Raw genomic sequence first — 22,869 nt, 5'->3', positions numbered from 1 at the left:
ATGTCTGCTCCAGCTGTTAACTACAAAGTCGCTGATATCTCCTTAGCCGCCTTCGGTAGAAAAGAAATCGAACTTTCTGAAAATGAAATGCCAGGTTTGATGGAAATCAGAAGACAATACGGTGCTGAACAACCATTAAAAGGTGCTAGAATCGCTGGTTGTTTACACATGACCATCCAAACTGCTGTTTTGATTGAAACTTTAGTTGCTTTAGGTGCTGAAGTTACCTGGTCATCATGTAACATTTTCTCAACCCAAGATCATGCTGCTGCTGCCATTGCTGCTGCTGGTGTTCCAGTTTTCGCTTGGAAAGGTGAAACTGAAGAAGAATACTTGTGGTGTATTGAACAACAATTGTTCTCTTTCAAAGATGGTAAGAAATTGAACTTAATCTTGGATGATGGTGGTGATTTAACCTCATTAGTCCATGAAAAATACCCTGAAATGTTGGAAGACTGTTTCGGTTTATCTGAAGAAACCACCACTGGTGTTCATCATTTATACCATATGGTTAGAGATGCTACCTTAAAGGTTCCAGCTATCAACGTTAACGATTCAGTTACCAAATCAAAATTCGACAACTTGTACGGTTGTAGAGAATCTTTGATTGATGGTATTAAACGTGCCACTGATGTCATGTTGGCTGGTAAAGTTGCTGTTGTTGCCGGTTTTGGTGATGTCGGTAAAGGTTGTGCCATGGCTTTAAGAGGTATGGGTGCTAGAGTTATTGTTTCAGAAATTGATCCAATCAATGCTTTACAAGCTGCTGTTGAAGGTTACCAAGTTGCTCCATTAGATGAAGTTGCTTCAATCGGTCAAGTTTTCGTTACTACTACCGGTTGTAGAGATATTATCACTCAAACCCATTTCGAACAAATGCCAGAAGATGCTATTGTTTCAAACATTGGTCATTTTGATATTGAAATTGATGTTGCTTGGTTAAAAGCTAACGCTGTTGATGTTGTTAACATTAAACCACAAGTTGATCGTTACTTATTGAAAAACGGTCGTCACATCATCTTATTAGCTGAAGGTAGATTAGTTAACTTGGGTTGTGCTACTGGTCATTCATCATTCGTTATGTCTTGTTCATTCTCTAACCAAGTTTTAGCTCAAATTGCTTTATTCAAAGCTAATGATGAAGCTTTCAGATCAAAACATGTTGAATTTGGTAAATCAGGTCCATTTGAAAAAGGTACCGTTGCCGTTTTACCAAAAGTTTTAGATGAAGCTGTTGCCAGATTCCATTTGAAACATTTAGGTGTTAAATTAACCACTTTGACCACCAAACAATCAGAATACTTAGGTATTCCAGCTGAAGGTCCATTCAAAGCTGATCATTACCGTTACTAAGTTAACAAAAACTATCAAAACGGTTATTTCCACTTCAATTCGGTTTTAAGCCATAATCTCATTTATTATTAATCATATAGGATTTGCATCAACTGCATTTCCACTCTTTTTTTTTATATTATTATCGTTATTATTATCATATGGATTTCAATAGAGTTTTTATCAATTAGATGTTTTTGCATTCACATCCATAGAATGGATGGTTTCAAAAACTTCCATTTTGGTTTCACCCTTTTATTGGAATTTTCGTTTAATGACCTGCTTTCAAAATTTGTTATTTTTTTATTGTTGTATGATAATTTTAATTATTTTTGGGTATTAACATAAAGGTATATATAGTTATGGTCTTGTTTATTAGAAATTATTAAATAATTAATGTCCTCAACGGATTTCATGAGTTTCAGAAAAAGAAAGGGTACTTTTAACCATTGTAGTTTACATTAATATCTCTAACTAGTAAAAAAAAATATGCATTATTATACTCTATATTTCAAATCAACGTGTATCTATTTTAATCAAACAAAAAAAGGACTGTTATAAGACATTAACCCTGAAACACAACAATAAAATAAAAAACCAAATCAACAATATCGTAATTATCGTAAGTCGTGAAGAATATGATATATGATATTATAGTATGTTTTTGGAAATCATGACGATCTAGTATTGCTCTTTGACAAGTTTGTTTTCAATCAAATAAGTTGAAAGTTCTTCACCAAAGAATTCAACCAATTCATTATTTTCATTTTGATAGTTTGAAATTCTATTAATTTTTTCCAATAATCCATAATTGATGATATCATTGATTTTAGAATCCTGTTTATATTCTTTATGCTTTGTAACAAATGATCTTATGAAATTTGCAGTTGTTGGAATTTCACCTGATGCTCTTTTACTTATTAATAACAAGTAATAATATAATCTTGAATGCTCTGGATCATCTTTAGTCAACTCAATATTGAAATTATTCTTTAGATGGGTTTTAACAATAGCAATCAATCCAATGAAATTTTCACCACCATTTATTATTTCATCCATGGTGAATTCACCAAATTCATAACCGTCATCAAGTACATTCTTCTTAAAGAAAAATTTATCATTCAAGACTGAATCTCTTTTATGAGCCAATTTCATATTTTCCTCGATTTTAGATATTGGGATATAAAAATTCAAAACATCAGGATGATGAATGAAAGCTTGACCAATTAATGCAATAAAAGTTGAAAATGCAGCATTTTCAAAATCTGTAATTTGGATCTCCATTGATCTAAATTCCACTCTCCAACCAGGTATTGATTTATTATCAGGTGTAGCTGCTTGAGTAGGTGGTTTGAATCTTAATGTTTGCCAATTTGTTGATTGGATGTTTTCGAAATGATCAGTATCTTGTTCATTATTCTGATTGATACGTTCATTGAAAATGACTAATGGGTCTCTGATGTATAAATGAGCAAAATGTGATGCTAAAGGTTTATCAAAATGTTTGTTTGGATCATTTAGTAATAACTTCAAAACAAGTTCATTGATTGGAGGTGATATATCATTCAATGATTCTTTGAAAAATCTATAACTTGGTTCTTGATTTTGTTCATTTGAAGTTTGTAAATCACCTAGATAAGAATCTATTGAGTCATATCTTGATTTTGGTATTCTTTGGACATGATCCTTATGATCTTCTCTAATGTTACCATATTCATGACCTTTTCTTAATGGTTCAACACCTCTTTCAATAGGAGTTCTATCATCAACAGCACCAGAGATGACATTCCATCTGACATCTTGATCAGCTAAATAACCTTTGAAAATAGGAGCTGCTGCAGTTAAACTTAGGAAAATAGGAGCTAAATTTGCCCAGGAATCATACAAGTATCTAGCCTTGTTGATATTTGGAGCTTGTACAGTAACTTGTAAACAGGAACAACCCATACCAAAACCCATTGAATCTAAATAAATATGACCCGGCTTGGCAGCACCTAATGATGGTTCTTCATCTTCTGGGAACAAACCTCTATTTAAAGGGATTGATTCATCATTTTTCGAAGTTAATTTATCTTGAAACATTGGGATATTGATAGCAACCTTCTCACCTCTTCTCTTTCTAATGTTTGCAGTTAATGTTGGGAACCTAACATGTCTATTAATAATTTCATCAGGTAAGAATAGAGATCTTGAAGCATTACCATTTGGTTCAGATTTTGGTTCGGTGAAATTTCCAACACCCATTAAAGGATATGAAGTTATTGTTAGAGGTTTGATATTTGAATCATTCAAGGCCCTTTCCGCAACGACTCTTCTCATATTCATGTTTTTTTCAACATATAGATAATCATCTATGGAATCACCGTCATATGGTTTCAATGGAGTTGCTTCAATCATAAATCTACCATATTCTGGATGGAAATTGGCATTATTTAACTTAGCCAATTCAAACATTTCACCAGATTTGTTCAAATCTTCCAAGATATAATCCTTATCTATGTTGATCTTTGCAGTTTTCAATTTTTCATTGAATTGGACCAGTATGTATTCAACTTCATCACCCCAAAGATATTTATCATCAGATCGGTTATAAGCAGCATTGAACATATTAATCAACTGAGCCAACCCATTCTTACGGATGTGTTCAGAATATTGGCGTGATTCCTCCCATGGAAGAGGTGTACCTAAAGACAAAAGACCCATTTGATCTTGTAGAGGAGAACGTTAACTAGTGATGTTGATGTTGTTGATAAATTGTGTTTTGTACCCAGCACTGGAAAAAGGAAGAGATAAACCTAGCAAATTACCTGGTGAAGCTGGCGAAGGAGCGTGGGAAAATGGGCAAGATACACAGCTGAGTCCTCTAATGGCCTAAATAACAACCTTTCCAACAGTATCTGTCACCTGGCGTTCGTCAAGGTTCTTATCAACGTCTAAACAATTAAATTTGACTTTTTCCAAAATGCTGACTAAAGAATGAAAAAAAAAATTGCTTTGGCTTTTGGCAGCGATTGTGGATATCAAAAGCAGCCAATTTGCTAAACCACAATTGTCGTATGGAGTGTTTGGTATTCCTTGGTTGTCTGTGTATTGTTTAAGGATGGAAGTAAGAGTTAATAGAACTGTGCCATTCTTTTTCAACCAGTCGTCTGCGCTTCAAACTGGTGATTTAACTGGTTTCTAATTATCGATTTGTAATATTCACGTGACCTGGGATATAAGCTGTGGTTATTTTAACTGTCTTGAGGCATGAATATTCTACACAGTGGATCGTTAAAGCCTTGACAGTTACCAAGGCCCAAGGCATTTCTTGATCCTGTTTCTTGATATTACAGGCCAACGTTGTAAGCTCATCGATAGCGTGAAACGCGTTCTGATTCGCTCACTAAAAAAAACCGTTGAACGGTGCATTAAAGTGTATTTCGAAGCGAGGCATGATAATGAAAAGGGTACACTCTTTGGTCTCTTGTCAATTGGAAATAATTTTGTGGTGAGTGATAATTGACACTGACTTTCATTCAAATCAATGATGATTCCATGTGCCTTTCATCTTCATTCAGGTAAAAGGGTTTACGATTTGGTGAAGTTGGGATGTTGAGTTAAGATTTGAGTTAGATTCGCGAAAACCTTGATAGGAAGATCACTTGAGCTTAGGCTTGGAACTTGGAGGCTAAATGCTTCCAATACATCTTTATAAGGCTGGCAAGCTAAAGATATGGTATATTTTGACATGATATATTTACTGTAATTTGCTCTGATTGAGGATACAGGTATGGTTAGGTGGTGGTATTAACGTTAATTGCACCAATGTGTATTCAAGAACGCTCACAAGTCTCGAGCCAATGAGTTTTGGTGTTTCTCAAAGTTTTAATCTTGTTACAAAATCAAGCCACCTTTATTTCAGAAATTAATATGAGTTACAGCTTACAGCTACTATCTATATAACTTTTCAAAGGAAAAAATTGCTTCATTATGCAGGGTTATTGACACATTGTCAATGACAGCCACATATTAATCTCCTCGACTCAGAAAGTATTATGGAAGCCTTATATACTCATTAGTAGCTAGCTGGGTATAATAAAGTGTTATTATCTGATGAAATAAATCTTATATAATAATATATAATAAGGGTTAAAACGTACGTCATCATGAGCTAGCCCATTTTTCAATTTAAATATATATTTTTTTTTTAATTTATAGTTGGTGTATTTGATGAACTTGGATATTGAGGAATGCAATTACGCACGAACCGCTTGGATTAATGTAGCTGGCTTCTCGCTATCATGTTGGAATTCAGGCTTCCTTATAATAATATCCTTCTCAGCCAACTGAGAAACCTATTCTCCACCACGGAACAGTGTGGGACTCGCCTCTTGTTGAGGAATACCCACTAAAACTCACCCTAAAATCAGGGTTCAGGTTTGAACCCGTGATGATGGTAAATAATGATAAAATACTAACTGCCTGACCAAATTTGTTAATTATTATAATATTATTGTATAATAATATTGAAATTTGATGAACTTGGATATTCATGATCAGGAATATTATTGCAATATATTAATTAAAATACGCCCGAATTACTGCAATATGGATTGCAGTAGGATTCAGAGCTCGATTATATGCAACTGGAATCCAGGCTTCCTTATAAATATCATAACAAAATTTAATCATTTAAATTTAATATATTGTTGAGTGCTGCAAAGCTGGTACGACGTTACCGCGTAATAATTTGAATATCGACGTCTAGTCTAAATTTAGAATTTATTACAAGCATTGGTATGAGAATGTTGCTGTGTCATGGCACTATGATTTGAGAAAATGACTCAAAGAATCATATAAGATTTGTATGGAATCAAGGAACATCAATTAAAGTACTATAAGCAATTCGCGAATTACAGCTAAAAATCTCAATACCTGGATTTCAGTGCAGCGTAAATGAATTGGATAAACAGTGAAGTTATTGACTAGGGAGTGTATGGATAACTATTAACGGATAACAATTGGAACATTAGTACCCATAATCTCAATTCAGAGTTCGTTAATTGAAGTTTGTCCCACCTGATGTGAGGTGAAATTTTATTCAGCCGTTCGATGGTTTATAGAATTAATCAAACATGTGCAAATCCCTGAACCATTGATAACCTACAAGCCGTCTTACTAATAAGCCTAAGCCCTATGATGTAGATCAGATTCGAGACAGTCTTTGTTACTAATCTTTCCCTTATAAATTAATTAAACTGACTTATGTATTTTGCGCTGGTCACCTCTTTCCGGGCTCAAGTACCCAATGGGGCAATCGAGGCCGGAGCATTAGGTTCATCCCCGAAGCTTAGAATTCAACACAACTTGCGCCTTTTCGCTGCTGTGCTGGAGTGTTTTCAAGGGGAAGGACTTACTGAGTGGTAGTCTGTTAGCAGAGTAGCACTATGCTAACAATTGTTCTTTTCACTCTGTTTTAAGCGGTGTATTGGCCCGTCAAGCGGCGGCAGGTGGGTTCGGGTTTAAATTTTTTTTAACTGTGGTGCTGATTTTTTTTTTCTTTGCTGCGAGAAAAAGTAAACAAATTCGTAGCTGATGTCAATGGAATAAAATACTTAAAACCAGAGGCAAATTCCTCATGTTTGTAGAATCCACTTTCTCAGATTAAACGTACAACAAGCCACTAAAGGTCCATTGCTAACATGTCTGGTGCTAGTATCACTGCTGACCAGGTCGAGGGCTTCCACCCAACTGCGTCCCAGCAGAACTTGCAACAAGTGGAAAGAAGCTCAACTCAATTCCAAGACGCTGCTTCTGATTACGAGGAAATTGCAAGAATCGTCACAAACTCTCAGAATGAACATGATGGTGGTGTCTTGCACAAGCTAGAAACTTTGTCCAAAACTCTATCAAGAAGAACCGCAAGACAAGGTCCTTATGAGATTGACCCAAATGATTTTGATTTCCAAAGAATCTTGCAAACTTTTTTGAAATCTGCAGATGAACAAGGTATCCATCTTAGATCCACTGGTGTTGTCTTTAAAGATGTCACTACTACCGGTATTGATGCCACTGCAAGTTATGCACCAACTGTTGGTGATTTAGCAATGGGTCCAGTCTCAATCTTTAGACAAATTAAAGAAAAGAAAAACGCTAAAACTAGAAGTATCGTGAGAAATATAACCGGTGTTGTGAAACCTGGTGAGATGTGTTTGGTTTTAGGTAGACCAGGTGCTGGTTGTTCAACCCTTTTAAGAACAATTGCAGGTGAACATGATCAATTTGTTAGTGTCAATGGTGATATTCATTATGATCATATCCCTCAAAAGGAAATGATGAAGAAATATAAAAGTGATGTTGTTTATAACGGTGAATTGGATATTCATTTCCCTCATTTAACCGTGGACAAGACTCTCAGATTTGCAATTGCTTGTAAAACTCCACATACAAGAGTTAACAATGCCTCAAGAGAACAATACATTACTGCTAATAGAGATTTATTAGCCACAATTTTTGGTTTAAGACATACCTATAATACTAAAGTTGGTAATGATTTTGTTAGAGGTGTATCTGGTGGTGAACGTAAAAGGGTTTCAATCGCCGAAGCTTTGGCTACAAAAGCTACTGTTTATTGTTGGGATAACGCTACAAGAGGGTTAGATGCATCAACTGCCTTGGAATATGCTCAAGCTATTAGAACCTCAACCAATCTTTCTAAATCCGTTGCATTCATTACAATCTATCAAGCTGGTGAAAACATTTATGAAACTTTTGATAAAGTTACCATTCTATATGATGGTCGTCAAGTTTATTTCGGTCCAGTTGAAGATGCTAAAGATTATTTCGAAAGAATGGGGTTCCATTGTCCACCACGTCAAGCCACTGCTGAATTCTTGACTGCAATTACTGATCCATTGGGTAGATTTCCTAAAGATGGGTTTGAACATAAAGTTCCACAAACTGCTGATGAATTTGAAGCGTATTGGCATAAATCTCCAGAATATGAAAAATTATTAAATGAAATCAATGAATATGAATCTCAAACTGATGCTTCCCAAACAAGAGAAACTTATGATAAATCATTAGCTCAAGAAAAGCCAAAATCTCATTATCGTTATACAATTAGTTATCTAACCCAATTGAAATTATTAACACAAAGAGGGTTTGATCGTATTTATGGTGATAAAGCCTATACAATCACCCAATTAATTGCAGCTGTCATCCAAGCTTTAATTGCCGGTTCATTGTATTACGGAACACCAGCTACAACAAGAGGTTCTTTCTCAAGATCAGGTTCTTTATATTTCATGATTTTATATTTTTCATTAATGGGTCTTGCAGAAGTTTCTGGCCAATTTGCTGATCGTCCAATCCTATTAAAGCAAAAATCTTATTCATTTTATCATCCTTCAGCAGAAACCATCTCAGCAACTTTGACAAAATTCCCATTCAAGTTATTATCAGTCACTGCTTTTTACCTCATTACTTATTTCTTGTCCAATCTAACTCGTGATGCTGGGAAATTCTTCCTAACTTATCTATTCCTTGTCGTTTCATCTGAAACAATCACTGCAATGTTTCAAATGGTTGCTGCGCTATCTCAAAATGTTGCAGGTGCTAATGCAGTTGCTGGTATTTTAATGTTGGCCATCTCGTTATACTCTTGTTATATGATCCAGTTGAAATCTATGCATCCTTGGTTCAAATGGATCTCATACATTAATCCAATCAGATATGGGTTTGAAAACATGTTGGCTGATGAGTTTCATGGGCGTAAGATGGATTGTGGTGGTTCTTTAGTCCCTAGTGGTCCAGGTTATGAAAATGTTGATAGTGCAAATCAAGTTTGTGCGTTTGTTGGTTCAGTGCCTGGTCAAAGTTGGGTCTCTGGTGATAGTTATTTGAAAGTTCAATTCAATTTCAAATATACACATATTTGGAGAAATTTTGGTATCTTGATTGGGTTCTTCATCTTCTTCCTTGGTGTTAATGCTATTTGTACCGAATTTAAAAGACCTGTCAAAGGTGGTGGTGACCATTTATATTTCAAACGTGGTGGGAAACCATCAGATGAAGTTTTATTATCAAGTGATGCTCAAGCTGCTGATATCGAGGCCGGTACAAGCGATCGTCCAATTCAAGATCATGATTTAAAATCTGGTAGTTCCTCAACTGATAATGATGTTTTCGAAGGATTAGGTTCAAAATCAGTATTCGCATGGCAAAATGTTGATTACGTGATTCCATATAAAGGTGGTTCAAGAAAATTGTTGGATAATGTTCAAGGTTATGTTAAACCAGGAACTTTAACTGCCTTAATGGGTGAATCTGGTGCTGGTAAGACTACATTGTTGAACACTTTGGCTCAACGTATTGATATGGGTACAATTACTGGTTCAATGTTGGTTAATGGTAAACCTTTAGATACATCTTTCAAAAGATCCACTGGTTATGTCCAACAACAAGATTTACACATTGCTGAAATGACTGTTAGAGAATCTTTACAATTTGCAGCTCGTTTGCGTCGTCCAAAATCTGTTTCAGATTCTGAAAAATTGGATTATGTTGAGAAAATTATCAAAATTTTACAAATGGAGGCATATTCTGAAGCTATTGTTGGTACTTTGGGTAGTGGATTAAATGTTGAACAACGTAAAAAATTATCCATTGGTGTTGAATTAGTTGCTAAACCGTCATTATTATTGTTTTTGGATGAACCTACCTCTGGTTTAGATTCTCAAAGTGCTTGGGCTATTGTTCATTTATTAAGACAATTGGCTCAAGCTGGTCAATCAATCTTGTGTACCATTCATCAACCTTCTGCTACATTATTTGAAGCTTTTGATAGATTATTATTGTTGAAGAAAGGTGGTCAAACAGTTTATTTTGGTAACATTGGTGAAAATTCAAGAATTTTGTTGGATTATTTCGAAAGAAATGGGGCAAGAAAATGTGAAAAACATGAAAATCCAGCTGAATATATCTTGGAATCTATTGGTGCAGGTGCTACTGCTAGTGTTCATGAAGATTGGTATGAAAAATGGGCAAATTCTCAAGAATATTTGGATACAACTAGAGAAATTGAAATTTTAATGAGGGAAACTAATGAAAAATTGGGTGATCAAGATCAAGCTTCTAATAAAGAATTACAAAGCACTTTTGCCTTACCATATTTGGATCAGTTATATTATGTTACAAGACGTACTGGTATTCAATTCTATAGAGATCCTCAATATATTGGTGCTAAATTCTCACTTATGATTACTGGTGGTTTATTTGTCGGATTTACATTTTGGAGTTTGAAAGAAACTATAATTGGTATGCAAAACGGTATGTTTGTTGTGTTCATGGCTATTATCATCTCTGCTCCAGCTATCAATCAAATTCAAGAAAGAGCTGTTGCATCAAGAGAATTATTCGAAGTTAGAGAATCCAAATCAAATACTTTCCATTGGTCAACTTTGTTGATTGCTCAATTCTTGAATGAAATTCCATATCATCTACTTTCAGGTGCTATCTTCTTTTGTTGTTTATATTTCCCATTGAAGATTAATAATACTGCTAGTAGAGCTGCTGTTTGGTATTTGAATTATTCTATCATTTATCAATTTTATTATATTTCATTAGGTTTATTCATTGTTTACATGTCACCAGATTTAGCATCATCAACCGTCATTACTGGTTTGTTCTTGACTATGATGATTTCATTCTGTGGTGTTGTTCAACCAATGTCACTAATGCCTGGATTCTGGACTTTTATGTGGAAAGTCTCACCATTAACTTATGTGATTCAAACCTTGTTGTCCCTCATTTTACATGAAAGAAAGATCAGATGTGGAAAAGATGAATATAATTATTTTGAACCACCTTCAGGAATGACTTGTCAAGATTTTGCTGGTCCATTTGTTAATCATGTTAGTGGGTATTTGCAAAATCCAAGTGCAACCTCAAACTGTGCTTATTGTCAATATAGTGTTGGTGATGATTATCTAAAGACGGTTAGTGTTAGTTTTGGAAACAGATGGAGAAACTTTGGTTTCATGTGGGTTTATATTATCTTCAACATCTTCACCATGTGTGCTGTCTACTACATTTTCCGTGTTGCTAACATCAGTCCACTTGGTTTTATTAAGGAAAAACTGGAAGCTTCCAAAAGAAAAAGAGAAGAGAAGAAGGGTCAAAATGTTTCAGAAGCATAAGATTATGCGTCACAATAATCAATAGAAATGATTAAGAAAAGATAGAAACTGTTCAAAGTGAACATGCATTTATTTGTACATAATTTAATTTAGATTTTCGTTGTCATTTAGTTAATTAGTTCTTAATTGAAGTGTTATTTCAAGAAATGTATTGTAGATACTCTTGGTAGTCAGTGTCACGAGAATTAGATTTGTAAGTTGTTGTACTAATAATGTTCGTATAACACAAAAACCGGAGCCTGAAAAGCCATATCAGATTATAATGATTAAAGTGCAGGAGAATCACCGAGAAGGACCAATTCCAAAAATTTTCAAAGCTTTCATTTTTCAACCACAAATTTATCAGTAAACAACCGATAAGCCCCAGCTTCATCTCAAAGGAATGCATACTCGCCTAAAGAATATACGGTTCTCGGAAGCGGAATCTCAACTAAAACAGGGCTTATTTTCCGAAGACAATCTATTTAATCACCAACCGACATTTAAGAAAGAACTGTTTTAATAATTAATAACTAGAATTCAGAATTCACATCTTTTTGGCTTATTAAAGTGTACTTCTCCATAGTAATCCTTATTCATCATTGTTTAAAACTTGAACCTATTCCAATCCCACTATTCGCGAATAATTCTTTTCGCGACCGGTGGGTTAGTGGCACGTATTTACTGGCAGTTTGGGTTGGATGATTTTTGAATTTTTTTGAGTTTTAATCCAGCGAAGGACTTAATAATGGCGATATTTTATATAAAGAACAAGATCCCTAGAGAATTGAAGATGCTGATAGAATATGTTAGTGCTATTCACTACTATTAGCTGCTTGTTTGAACACAGTTCGCGCTTGATAATTTCTTATTGAAGTTTTGCTTATTGTTGAGGACCCTAAGGGAAATCATTTATGTCAGTGATTAGAAACAGATCCAGCTCTTTTGAAAGACAAAGCTCGGATAGTTCCGATAGGGGATCTACCCGTGAATATGGCAATGGTGATGAAGTTACTGGTAATGATTACGAAGAGATTGCTCGGATTGTGACAGATTCTCATAGTCAAGAGGAAGGTGGTGTACTTCATAAATTGGAAACATTATCTAAGCAGTTATCCAGAAGAACTGCAAAGGACGGCCCTTTTGAAATTGATCCAAATGATTTTGATCTGAAAAGAGTTTTAGGTGCATTTTTTAAGTCTGCAGATGAACAAGGTATCCATTTAAGGTCAACTGGTGTTGTTTTAAAAGACGTTACTACAATAGGTGTTGATGCTGCTTCAAGTTTTGCACCAACTGTTGGAGATTTGGCCTTATTTCCAATAACTATGTTTCAAAAATTGAAAGCTTTAAGACATAGGAAAACAAGGAAACTGATCAGAAATGTCAATGGTGTCGTTGAGCCTGGTGAAATGTGCTTAGTTTTAGGTAGACCAGGTGCTGGTTGTTCCACCCTTTTAAGAACAATTGCAGGTGAACATGATCAGTTCATTGGTGTTGATGGTGAAGTTCATTATGACCATATCTCACAACATGAGATGATGAAGAAATATAAGAGTGACGTTATATACAATGGTGAATTAGATATCCATTATCCCCACTTGACTGTTGATGAAACTTTCAGATTTGCCATAGCATGCAAGACTCCCCATACTAGAATAAACGATGCTTCTAGAGAGCAATATGTTACTGCTGTTAGGGACTTGTTGGCAACTGTTTTTGGGTTAAGACATACCTACAACACTAAAGTTGGTAATGAGTTTGTTAGAGGTGTATCTGGTGGTGAACGTAAAAGGGTTTCAATTGCCGAAGCTTTAGCTACAAAAGCTACTGTTTATTGTTGGGATAACGCTACAAGAGGGTTAGATGCTTCAACTGCCTTAGAATATGCTCAAGCTATTAGAACTTCAACAAATCTTTCCAAATCAGTTGCATTCATTACTATTTACCAAGCTGGTGAAAACATTTATGAAACTTTTGATAAGGTTACTATTCTATATGATGGTCGTCAAGTTTACTTTGGTCCAGCTGATCAAGCTAAAGACTATTTTGAGCGTATGGGGTTTCAATGCCCACCTCGTCAAGCAACTGCTGAATTTTTAACTGCAATTACTGATCCATTGGGAAGATACCCAAAGCCAGGATTTGAAAAGAAAGTTCCAGAAAGTGCTGATGATTTTGAAAGGTATTGGCACAATTCACCTGAATATAAGAAAATGATTAATCAGATCAATGATTATGAACAAAAGACTGATGCTGCTAAAACCAGAGAAATCTATGATAAATCACTATCACAAGAAAAACCAAGAGCTCATTACCGCTACACCATCAACTACTTCCAACAATTGAGATTATTGACAAAAAGAGGGTTTCAACGTATTTATGGTGATAAGGCTTATACCATTACCCAAACAGTTGCTGCAACTATCCAGGCTTTGATTTGTGGGTCATTATACTATAATACTCCATCATCCACCAAAGGTTCTTTTTCAAGATCAGGGACATTGTATTTCTTGATTTTATATTTTTCATTGATGGGGTTAGCTGAGATTTCAGGCCAATTTACTGAACGTCCAATATTGCTTAAACAGAAATCATACTCTTTTTATCATCCATCTGCTGAGACTATTGCAGCTACAATGACAAAATTTCCTTTTAAATTTTTATCAATCACCATATTATACCTTATAACTTATTTTTTATCAAATTTGACTCGTGATGCAGGGAAATTCTTCTTGACTTTCTTATTCATGGTGTTATCTTCTGAGACTATTACAGCTTTATTTCAAATGGTTGCTGCACTGTCTCAAAATGTTGCAGGTGCCAATGCTGTTGCAGGTGTGTTAATGTTGGCCATTTCTTTGTATTCGTGTTATGTGATCCAATTGAAATCTATGCATCCTTGGTTTAAATGGATTTCCTATATCAATCCAATCAGATATGGGTTTGAAAACATGTTGGCTGATGAATTCCATGGTCGTAAGATGGATTGTGGTGGTACTTTAGTCCCTAGCGGTGATGGTTATGAAAACGTTGATAGTGCCAATCAAGTTTGTGCATTCACAGGATCTGAAACTGGTCAGAGCTGGGTTTCTGGTGATAGATATCTTGAGATACAATTCAATTTCAAGTATTCCAATCTATGGAGAAATTTCGGTATAGTTATTGCATTCTTTGTTGTGTTTTTGGCCATTAATGCTATTTCAACAGAATTTAAAAGACCAGTCAAAGGTGGTGGAGATCACCTATATTTCAAACGTGGTGGGAAATCATCAGATAAGATTCTTATGCAACATGGATCTAAAAATTCAGATATTGAAACCGGTGTAACAAATTCACAAGATAATGATTTGAAATCAAGTAATTCATCAGATGAATTGGATGTTTTTGAAGGATTAGGTTCAAAATCTATATTCGCCTGGAAGAATGTTGATTACGTGATTCCATATAAAGGTAGCACAAGAAAGTTATTGGATAATGTTCAAGGTTATGTCAAACCAGGCACTTTAACTGCCTTAATGGGTGAATCTGGTGCTGGTAAGACTACATTGTTGAACACTTTGGCACAACGTAATGATATTGGTACAGTCACAGGATCAATATTAGTGGATGGTAAACCATTAGATACTTCTTTCAAAAGATCCACTGGCTATGTCCAACAACAAGATTTACATATTGCTGAAATGACTGTGAGAGAATCTTTACAATTTGCAGCTCGTTTACGTCGTCCAAAATCTGTTCCGGATTCTGAAAAATTAGAATATGTTGAAAAAATCATCAAAATCTTGCGTATGGAGACGTATTCTGAAGCTATTATTGGTACTTTAGGTAGTGGATTAAATGTTGAACAGCGTAAGAAGTTATCCATTGGTGTTGAATTAGTTGCTAAACCATCATTATTGTTGTTTTTAGATGAGCCAACTTCTGGTTTAGATTCTCAAAGTGCTTGGGCTATTGTCCACTTGTTAAGAAGACTAGCACAAGCTGGTCAATCAATCTTGTGTACCATTCATCAACCTTCAGCTACATTATTTGAAGCATTTGATAGGCTATTGTTACTTGAAAAAGGTGGAAAGACTGTATATTTTGGTGATATTGGTCATAATTCTAGGGTGTTATTAGATTATTTTGAAAGAAATGGGGCAAGACCTTGTGAAAATAATGAAAATCCAGCTGAATATATCTTGGAATCAATTGGTGCTGGTGCCACTGCACAAGTTGAAGAGGATTGGTATGATAAATGGTGTAAATCTAAAGAATTTGAAAAAACAACTAAGGAAATTCAAGCATTGATGCAAGAAGGTAGGGATCTTCCAGAGAATGATGGGGCTGAGAAAAGTGAATTACACAAGACTTATGCCTTACCATATTGGGATCAACTTTATTATGTTGTGAAAAGAAATGGTACACAATTTTATAGAGATCCTCAATATATTGGATCCAAGTTTTTTCTTTTGATTATCGGTGGATTATTTGTTGGTTTTACATTTTGGAGTTTGAATGATACAATTATTGGTATGCAAAATGGTATGTTTGCAGTTTTTTTAGCCATTATTATATCTGCACCAGCAACAAATCAAATCCAAGAAAGAGCTGTTGCATCAAGAGAATTATTCGAAGTTAGAGAATCCAAATCGAATACTTTCCATTGGTCAACTTTGTTGATTGCACAGTTTGTTAATGAGATTCCATATCATTTAGTTTCTGGTGCTATGTTTTTCTGCTGTTTGTATTTCCCATTAAGGATTGATAATGAAGCAAGCAGATCAGCTGTTTGGTATTTAAACTATTCCATAATTTATCAATTTTATTATATTTCATTGGGGTTATTTATTGTTTACATGTCACCAGATTTAGCCTCATCAAATGTTATCACTGGGTTGTTTCTTGCATTTATGATTTCATTTTGTGGTGTTACACAACCGATGTCATTAATGCCAGGGTTTTGGCACTTTATGTGGAAAGTTTCACCATTAACTTATGTGATTCAAACTTTAATGGCATTAGTCTTACATGATAAACCTGTTATTTGTGCTAAAGATGAATATAGTTATTTTGAACCACCTTCAGGTATGACATGTCAAGAGTTTGCAGGTGCATATGTTGAGAGGGAACATGGTTATTTGTTGAATGGTAATGGTACTTCTAATTGTGCTTATTGTAAATATAGTGTTGGTGATGATTATTTGAAAAGTGTTAGTGTTAGTTATAGTTATGTTTGGAGAAATTTTGGGTTTATGTGGGTTTATATTATTTTTAATATTTGTGCAATGTGTGTTTTATACTACATATTCCGTGTTATTAATATCAATCCAGTTGATTCTATAAAGAAAAAAATTGAATCTCAAAAACTGAAAAGAGAGAAGAAGAAGTTGAAAAGTTCTGAAGAGTGAAATCTATGATATATAAGGTTTTTAACTAATTGTTTCAGTAGTTTGTTTTCAAAAACTCCACAGCTTTTGGAACAACAGCACTTAGGTCTGGTGTAAAGATCACAGCATCATGGATGGCACCTTTATCTTCAAAAATTTGGTCACCAGACAAGCCAGCCAATTCAAACCAACTTTTATCATCAGTTTCCATAATTTCATGACCACCATAAGTGGCTAAAACATTCTTTGGTACCAATTCCTTCCAATTAGCCTCTGTATCGTTATAAAAATTGACGACATTTGAAGTTAGCAGATTTGAACTTGGCACAAATTGTTTACCACCTTCTCTAATAATCTTTGGAGTTAAAATATCTTTACCCATATTGTACTCATGTGACCCCGTGGTATCATCAACGTACATGTTTACCCATGGTGAGAAGAATAACCCACCAGTGATGTTTCCTGCAGAAACTTGATTGACACCAGAGACTGGGAACTTACTATGTCTCAATAAGTTTAAACTTAGATGAACACCGGCAGAATCACCAGCCAAGATGATATTATTTGAGGATTCAGCGATTTTATTATAGACCAAGGCTAGTTCTCCCAATTGATATGGATATTTCTCCTCAAGGGATAGCTTATAATCCAACATCAATATTGAAAGACGATTATTCCCAGTTTCTTGATAAATTCTTGTAAACAAGAAGGGGAAAAATGGGAAAACTCCAAAGACGTAACCACCACCATGGGAATAAATAATCACGGGGTCGTCTTTAGTTCTATTTTCAGCTTCCACTAACCATTTGACTTTACCTTGGTCAAGACCTTCCACTGGGAACTCTGTGTTATAGTTTGGTAAATCTTTGGCAAATGGTTCAACAACCTTCATGTTGAAATCAAGACTTAGGTCAGGAACCAAATTACCAATTTGCACAACTGGGAAGTTATTATCCAATAGTGTGATAAAGATTGATAGGAAAGCCTCGGTGTATTTCACTATATCTTCACCAATCTTGGGAGTTGGGAAAGTTAAAGCAGGTGCTGATAGAGTGACATGGATGATGCTTAAAAAGATTGGTATTAAAGTGATCTTCATCTTTGAGGTGGATTGGAAGTATGATACATGGTCAACGATGATTCGAAATATTTTCTTCTCATGGGGTTTTTATATGCATCTGGGAACCAAATTTCAAGTGTTGAAGATTGAGAGGAGAGCTTTCATTTGAATTGTAGATCAATTTGGTTAAAATTTTTGCAACTTGTATGAGAAATGGTTAACTTCTTGTAGGAGTACCCATGATTGATACCTTGATCCTTGTTATTATGTGTATGCCACCAATATAACTTGTTGATAAAGCATGTAGTGCAGGCAGTTTTTGAGGTGACCATGCCATATTATCTTATTGAAATAAATAAGGACCAGTCAAAACCCCATTGTACATCCAGCTATTCATTTCAAGCACTGTGAACCTTTGGGAAAAGAGAATAGTTTTCTCTTACACACCATGATCAATGGTCACCTATTTTTACTCTCTTCCACACATCATCCCTTCGTTCTAACCCAATCACCACGTCGTTGATCGAGATTCGTTGGATCTAGGGTTTAGCCCATCGATCGACAATCAAAACAGATCTGCGGTTCGCGGAAACAGCTGGTGTTGGGATGTTCTGGCACTGGGCGCTTAAATTCCTGAGTTTGGTTTGATCAAATCAGCTTCTCATGGCTTGATTCACTATTAACAGTTCATAATTAGGCTGACTAGTTTCTGGACAAGAAAGGTACCTTAGCCCCAATTGCTATGTCTGATTGAATAACTCAAATGATTGATACTTTAATATGACACCATATCTTTAAACCTGGAGAGCAGTAGTACTGTCATCCATTGTCACTTGGGGTACTCTCGATGGTACACTTGAAGAGATTGATAGGTATTAATTGGAGTACTTCTGACTTAAGTAGCTGAGCATATTGTATTCTCGAAAGAAAGATCTGGTGTTGGGATGGGATTGTCTTGATCTTTGGTGTAAATTCTTTTGTTTCACTTGTTGTTTTACTGACACCAGGGACAAATCAGAACTTTACTATTAGGAAAATAATGAGCGAAAACTGACTTCATTTCTTATCATTTCTTTGAAATAGAAGCTATAAGCTACTCTAGGATGATCTGTTATTGCAAACTCTGATAGTGAAGTAAGTGGAATAGAATCCCAAGAAGCATTCTTATACTCAATACTAACCCATCTAGTGTTTGGGAGGCCGTCAAATTGTATTTGATCTTCTAGATGCATCTATAGTTTGGTTTAATCAATGGAAAATATTCTATGTGATATAACCAGAATGTATAGAGAACAGATCAGGTCTTCCTGATCTTGAAGGGTTGTCATGACTTTCCATTAATTTACGTATTCTGGTTCTACAACTAGAGTATAGATAATACTGATTGAATATGATGCCCATTTATTAATTGATTATGGATTACTACTTGTAGGTCTCTAATGACTGAATACACTTCATAACCAAGATCATACCACGATTGCATAGTAGTTGTTACCATGACTATAACTATTTAGCGCCATTACTAGCTGACATCTGAACATTAACCGCTCCAATCGTTTTTGTGTTTGTAGAATTAATAGTCACAAGGCGGCTAATGGCCAATTAATATTGGATACATTTAGTGATCATCTCAATATCATTCTACTGCAAGTTAGCATTAGCATCAACTTATAATATTAGTGTTATTCATTTGGCCGTGTGATATTGTTAATTAATATTGTTTTTTCATTATATTGCTAATATCATTGAGATTCAATTTTGATGTAAGGTTATATTTGGATTATAATAACTTTGATTGGTTCTGCATTCAAGTGTTTTCGATCTTTTAATGCTAATTTGAATATTGCTGCTCCTTTGATTCGATGGGGTCTAGTACCTGGTGTGCTTAGTCAATTGATCAGGTGTCAGTCGATTTTATATTAATGTTATGGGCTTCAAGTCACAACAGAGTTACAATGAACTTCAAAGGATTTAATGCCCATGATATTTCATCTTTCCCACTGAACGATATTGTTTCCAATTTGTAGTTTATCGCTCTACAGCTCATCATCTGAACAATAATACTTCCTTATGAGCTGATAGTAACATTATCTAGTCAACTAAGTAATAATATGATGAATGTTTGATGTTCATAAGCTCATGTCCATGAAAGCAAACTCTATAACTGGAATGGAAATTATACCAGCCCATGATCATAAATTATCCAGATCATCACTGATCCAGGGCCTAGTAATATTCAATCAATTAATATTAATCAAGAATCACCCCTCTTTGGAAGCTTTAGAAAGCTGAACAAGCTCTGATAACACACAGTAAGATTATAATTAACTCTTTGAAGTATAGAGCTGCTTTCAAAGATTAGATTTGTATTACATAATACAAAGCGCGCAACAGTTTTAATTTTGTCGATTATTTTATTTTGATGATTTTTAACATGTTTTCATTAACCAAATATATTTGATTTTAATTTTAATTTTCTGTCTTATTTTCATTCTGATGATTTAATGTGGCTCTCATATTGACTTTCAGTGATAGTTATAGTTATATTGAAAGTTTGTTTTTATAGTCTCAACCATATTACTTGTGATGTTGTGATATGTTTTTGTTTTGAAAGCCTCGTATATGAGCAACTGTGACAAGAATGATTTATCCAAATCAACACCATGTGTTTGTATAATATTATATTATATGCACCCTGAGTGTAGATGTGAGCTCAACATTTTAGTCATAGGATAACCACTCATGTTTAATAGACAACTCAATTAAATCATTTTGATACTCTAGTTTTTGAGATAACTAGGATCTAATGAATTTATTGTTTTCCATTTCCAACACACAAAGAGAATTGTAGAATTACTTAAATGTTTGGTGATATATACTTTCAAGAATTCTTCAGAGCTTAATATTATGTAGATGTAGAATCATGCTTTCCTAATTCGACTATATGACGGTGCCAAAATAAGGGCATTCGATGAAGCTAGTTTGAAATAATTGATATGGATGTTCATGTAACTACAACAAACAATTAATTCTTGAAAGGAACGTCCTACTATAACACAAAATCAATAGATAAAAACATCGTCTAACTAAAACTAATAATTTCTCTTAAAAAACTCAACAATCTTTGGAAAGACATCACTCTTTTCAGGAGTGAAAATGATTGCATCATGAATAGCATTTGGATCTTCAAAAACTTGATCACCAGATAATCCGGCCAATTTATACCAGGAAACATCATCAGTCAACAAAATCTCACGTTCACCATAACTACTGAAAACATTCTTTGGAAGAATATTTTCCCAATCAGCTTCTGTATCATTATAAAAGTTAGTTTCTGGAGCAGTGAGTAAATCTTTCGATGAAACAAATTCCAAACCAGCTTCTCTAAGGAACTTCGAAATCATGAAATCTTTCCCATTGTTGTACTCATGGGATCCAGTTGTATCATCTGGATAGATATTAAGCCATGGTGAAATGAAAATACCACCAGTGAGGGACTCACCATCAACATCCGGGACTCCAGAAATTGGAAGTTCACTGTGTCTAATCAAACTTAAACTCAAGTGAGCGCCTGCTGAATCACCACCAACGATAATATTGTCTGAGGTTTTGGCAAGTTGGTTATAAGTTGAGGCAATTTCCTTCAATTGAGTTGGATACTTCGCACCATTTGCAGTAGTTGTATAATCCAACAACAAGATTGATAATCTGTCATTCTCCAAAGCTTGATATAATCTAGTCCAAAGATATGGAGAGACAGGTAAAACTCCCAAAATGTAAGCACCAAAATGAGAGTAAAGCAAGACAGGGTCCTCTTTTGTTCTATTATCAGCCTCAACTAGCCATTTGACTTTCTCTTCATCAAGACCTTTTACTGGGAACTCAGTATTATAGTTTGGTAAATCTTTTGCAAATGGTTCAACAACTTTTAAATTAAAATCAAGACTTAATGTAGGCAATAATCCCAAGATTTTAGCAGCTGGTAATTTACTTTTAGCTAATGAAACAAAAGCAGCCACGAGAGCTTCTGTATATTTGATGATATCACCACCAACGGTAATGCTTGGGAAGGGAACAATAGGCACCGAACCACCTAAATTGACGATGGCTAAAAGCACAGGAATGAAATAAATGAAGTTGAATTTCATTTTGTTATATATCTTGATCGTCTTGATAAACAAAAGGACCAAGTACAATCATTTTATAGACAATGAATGGAGAGAGGACATATTAAGCTATAGTAGCCCTAATATCAATCTCTTGAGATCATTAAAGCCTTGAGGCTCTATATTGAGAAGCAAATGCAAACATCTCATACCTATAACTTTGAAATAGTCTCAAAGATTTGAGTGGTAAACCAAAACTGTAATATATTGAGGATTTGAATCTCTTCTATCATGTTGAATTCTTGAGAATATGAGCTCCATTTTGAGTCAATAGATTTATTGACCAACAAATTGTAACAGTGAAGTTCAGTTGAGATGATTTGTAATGGATTACATAATTCACCATCCAATTGAAAATCAAAACAGTACTTGATGGTGGGCATTATTTTAAACCATTTGTCATAGACAATCTGGAATGACATCAACCGGGATATTTATCTGGTCGACAAGATGGTTCATAACTCATGACTAGTATTATGGCTTAATCTGCTTGATCATTGAGTTGAAATGAAAAGATTTTATCAATGTCAATCTATGTTAATTTTATTATTGCTCTTTTTGACATACCGCGGGCTATTTCGTCACTCCAATACCCCTGATCTCAAGCTTATACTGATGGTATTCGGCTGGCGTGAAGGGTGTTCAATAGAGGGAGTTCATTAATTGGTTATTGAATCATTATGATTATCTCGTTTTAAATGTTAACAAGTGTCAAATGAAGTCAATACATATTTGTCTTTTTACATACAAGAGCTGTAGAATTTCTAATTGATTAAATA

The 22,869-nt window shown here is 34.7% G+C and overlaps 6 protein-coding genes across 6 annotated transcripts; 3 read left to right on the top strand and 3 right to left on the bottom strand.

Annotated features, from left to right (window-relative positions):
- Positions 1-1,353, top strand: SAH1 (adenosylhomocysteinase; the record flags this gene model as incomplete). The annotated part of the gene is made up of 1 exon (XM_019183391.1): positions 1-1,353. The coding sequence occupies one exon, from the start codon at positions 1-3 to the stop codon at positions 1,351-1,353; it is 1,353 nt and encodes a 450-aa protein (XP_019039164.1).
- Positions 1,354-2,013: 660 nt separating this feature from the next.
- Positions 2,014-4,035, bottom strand: GSH1 (glutamate--cysteine ligase; the record flags this gene model as incomplete). Its single annotated transcript, XM_019184755.1, has 1 exon — positions 2,014-4,035. One exon carries the CDS (start codon positions 4,033-4,035, stop codon positions 2,014-2,016), a length of 2,022 nt encoding a protein of 673 aa, XP_019039163.1.
- Positions 4,036-8,531: 4,496 nt separating this feature from the next.
- WICANDRAFT_92024 (uncharacterized protein) lies at positions 8,532-11,513 on the top strand (the record flags this gene model as incomplete). The annotated part of the gene is made up of 2 exons (XM_019186334.1): positions 8,532-10,777; positions 10,883-11,513. Coding segments are annotated over 2 exons (2,877 nt in total), but the record flags the coding sequence as incomplete, so codon positions are not given.
- An 893-nt stretch (positions 11,514-12,406) lies between these two features.
- Positions 12,407-16,885, top strand: WICANDRAFT_30780 (uncharacterized protein; the record flags this gene model as incomplete). The annotated part of the gene is made up of 1 exon (XM_019181760.1): positions 12,407-16,885. One exon carries the CDS (start codon positions 12,407-12,409, stop codon positions 16,883-16,885), a length of 4,479 nt encoding a protein of 1,492 aa, XP_019039161.1.
- A 34-nt stretch (positions 16,886-16,919) lies between these two features.
- WICANDRAFT_78576 (uncharacterized protein) lies at positions 16,920-17,963 on the bottom strand (the record flags this gene model as incomplete). Its single annotated transcript, XM_019184754.1, has 1 exon — positions 16,920-17,963. The coding sequence occupies one exon, from the start codon at positions 17,961-17,963 to the stop codon at positions 16,920-16,922; it is 1,044 nt and encodes a 347-aa protein (XP_019039160.1).
- Positions 17,964-20,987: 3,024 nt separating this feature from the next.
- On the bottom strand, positions 20,988-22,508 carry WICANDRAFT_92021 (uncharacterized protein; the record flags this gene model as incomplete). Its single annotated transcript, XM_019186333.1, has 1 exon — positions 20,988-22,508. A coding segment is annotated over one exon (1,023 nt), but the record flags the coding sequence as incomplete, so codon positions are not given.
- Between the last annotated feature and the right edge of the window lie 361 nt (positions 22,509-22,869).

This window comes from Wickerhamomyces anomalus, assembly GCF_001661255.1.
Source record: "Wickerhamomyces anomalus NRRL Y-366-8 unplaced genomic scaffold WICANscaffold_3, whole genome shotgun sequence".
Taxonomy (NCBI): domain Eukaryota; kingdom Fungi; phylum Ascomycota; class Saccharomycetes; order Phaffomycetales; family Wickerhamomycetaceae; genus Hansenula; species Hansenula anomala.
The sequence above is the reverse complement of the archived record's forward strand: the minus strand, read 5'-3'. Positions and strand labels throughout refer to the sequence as shown.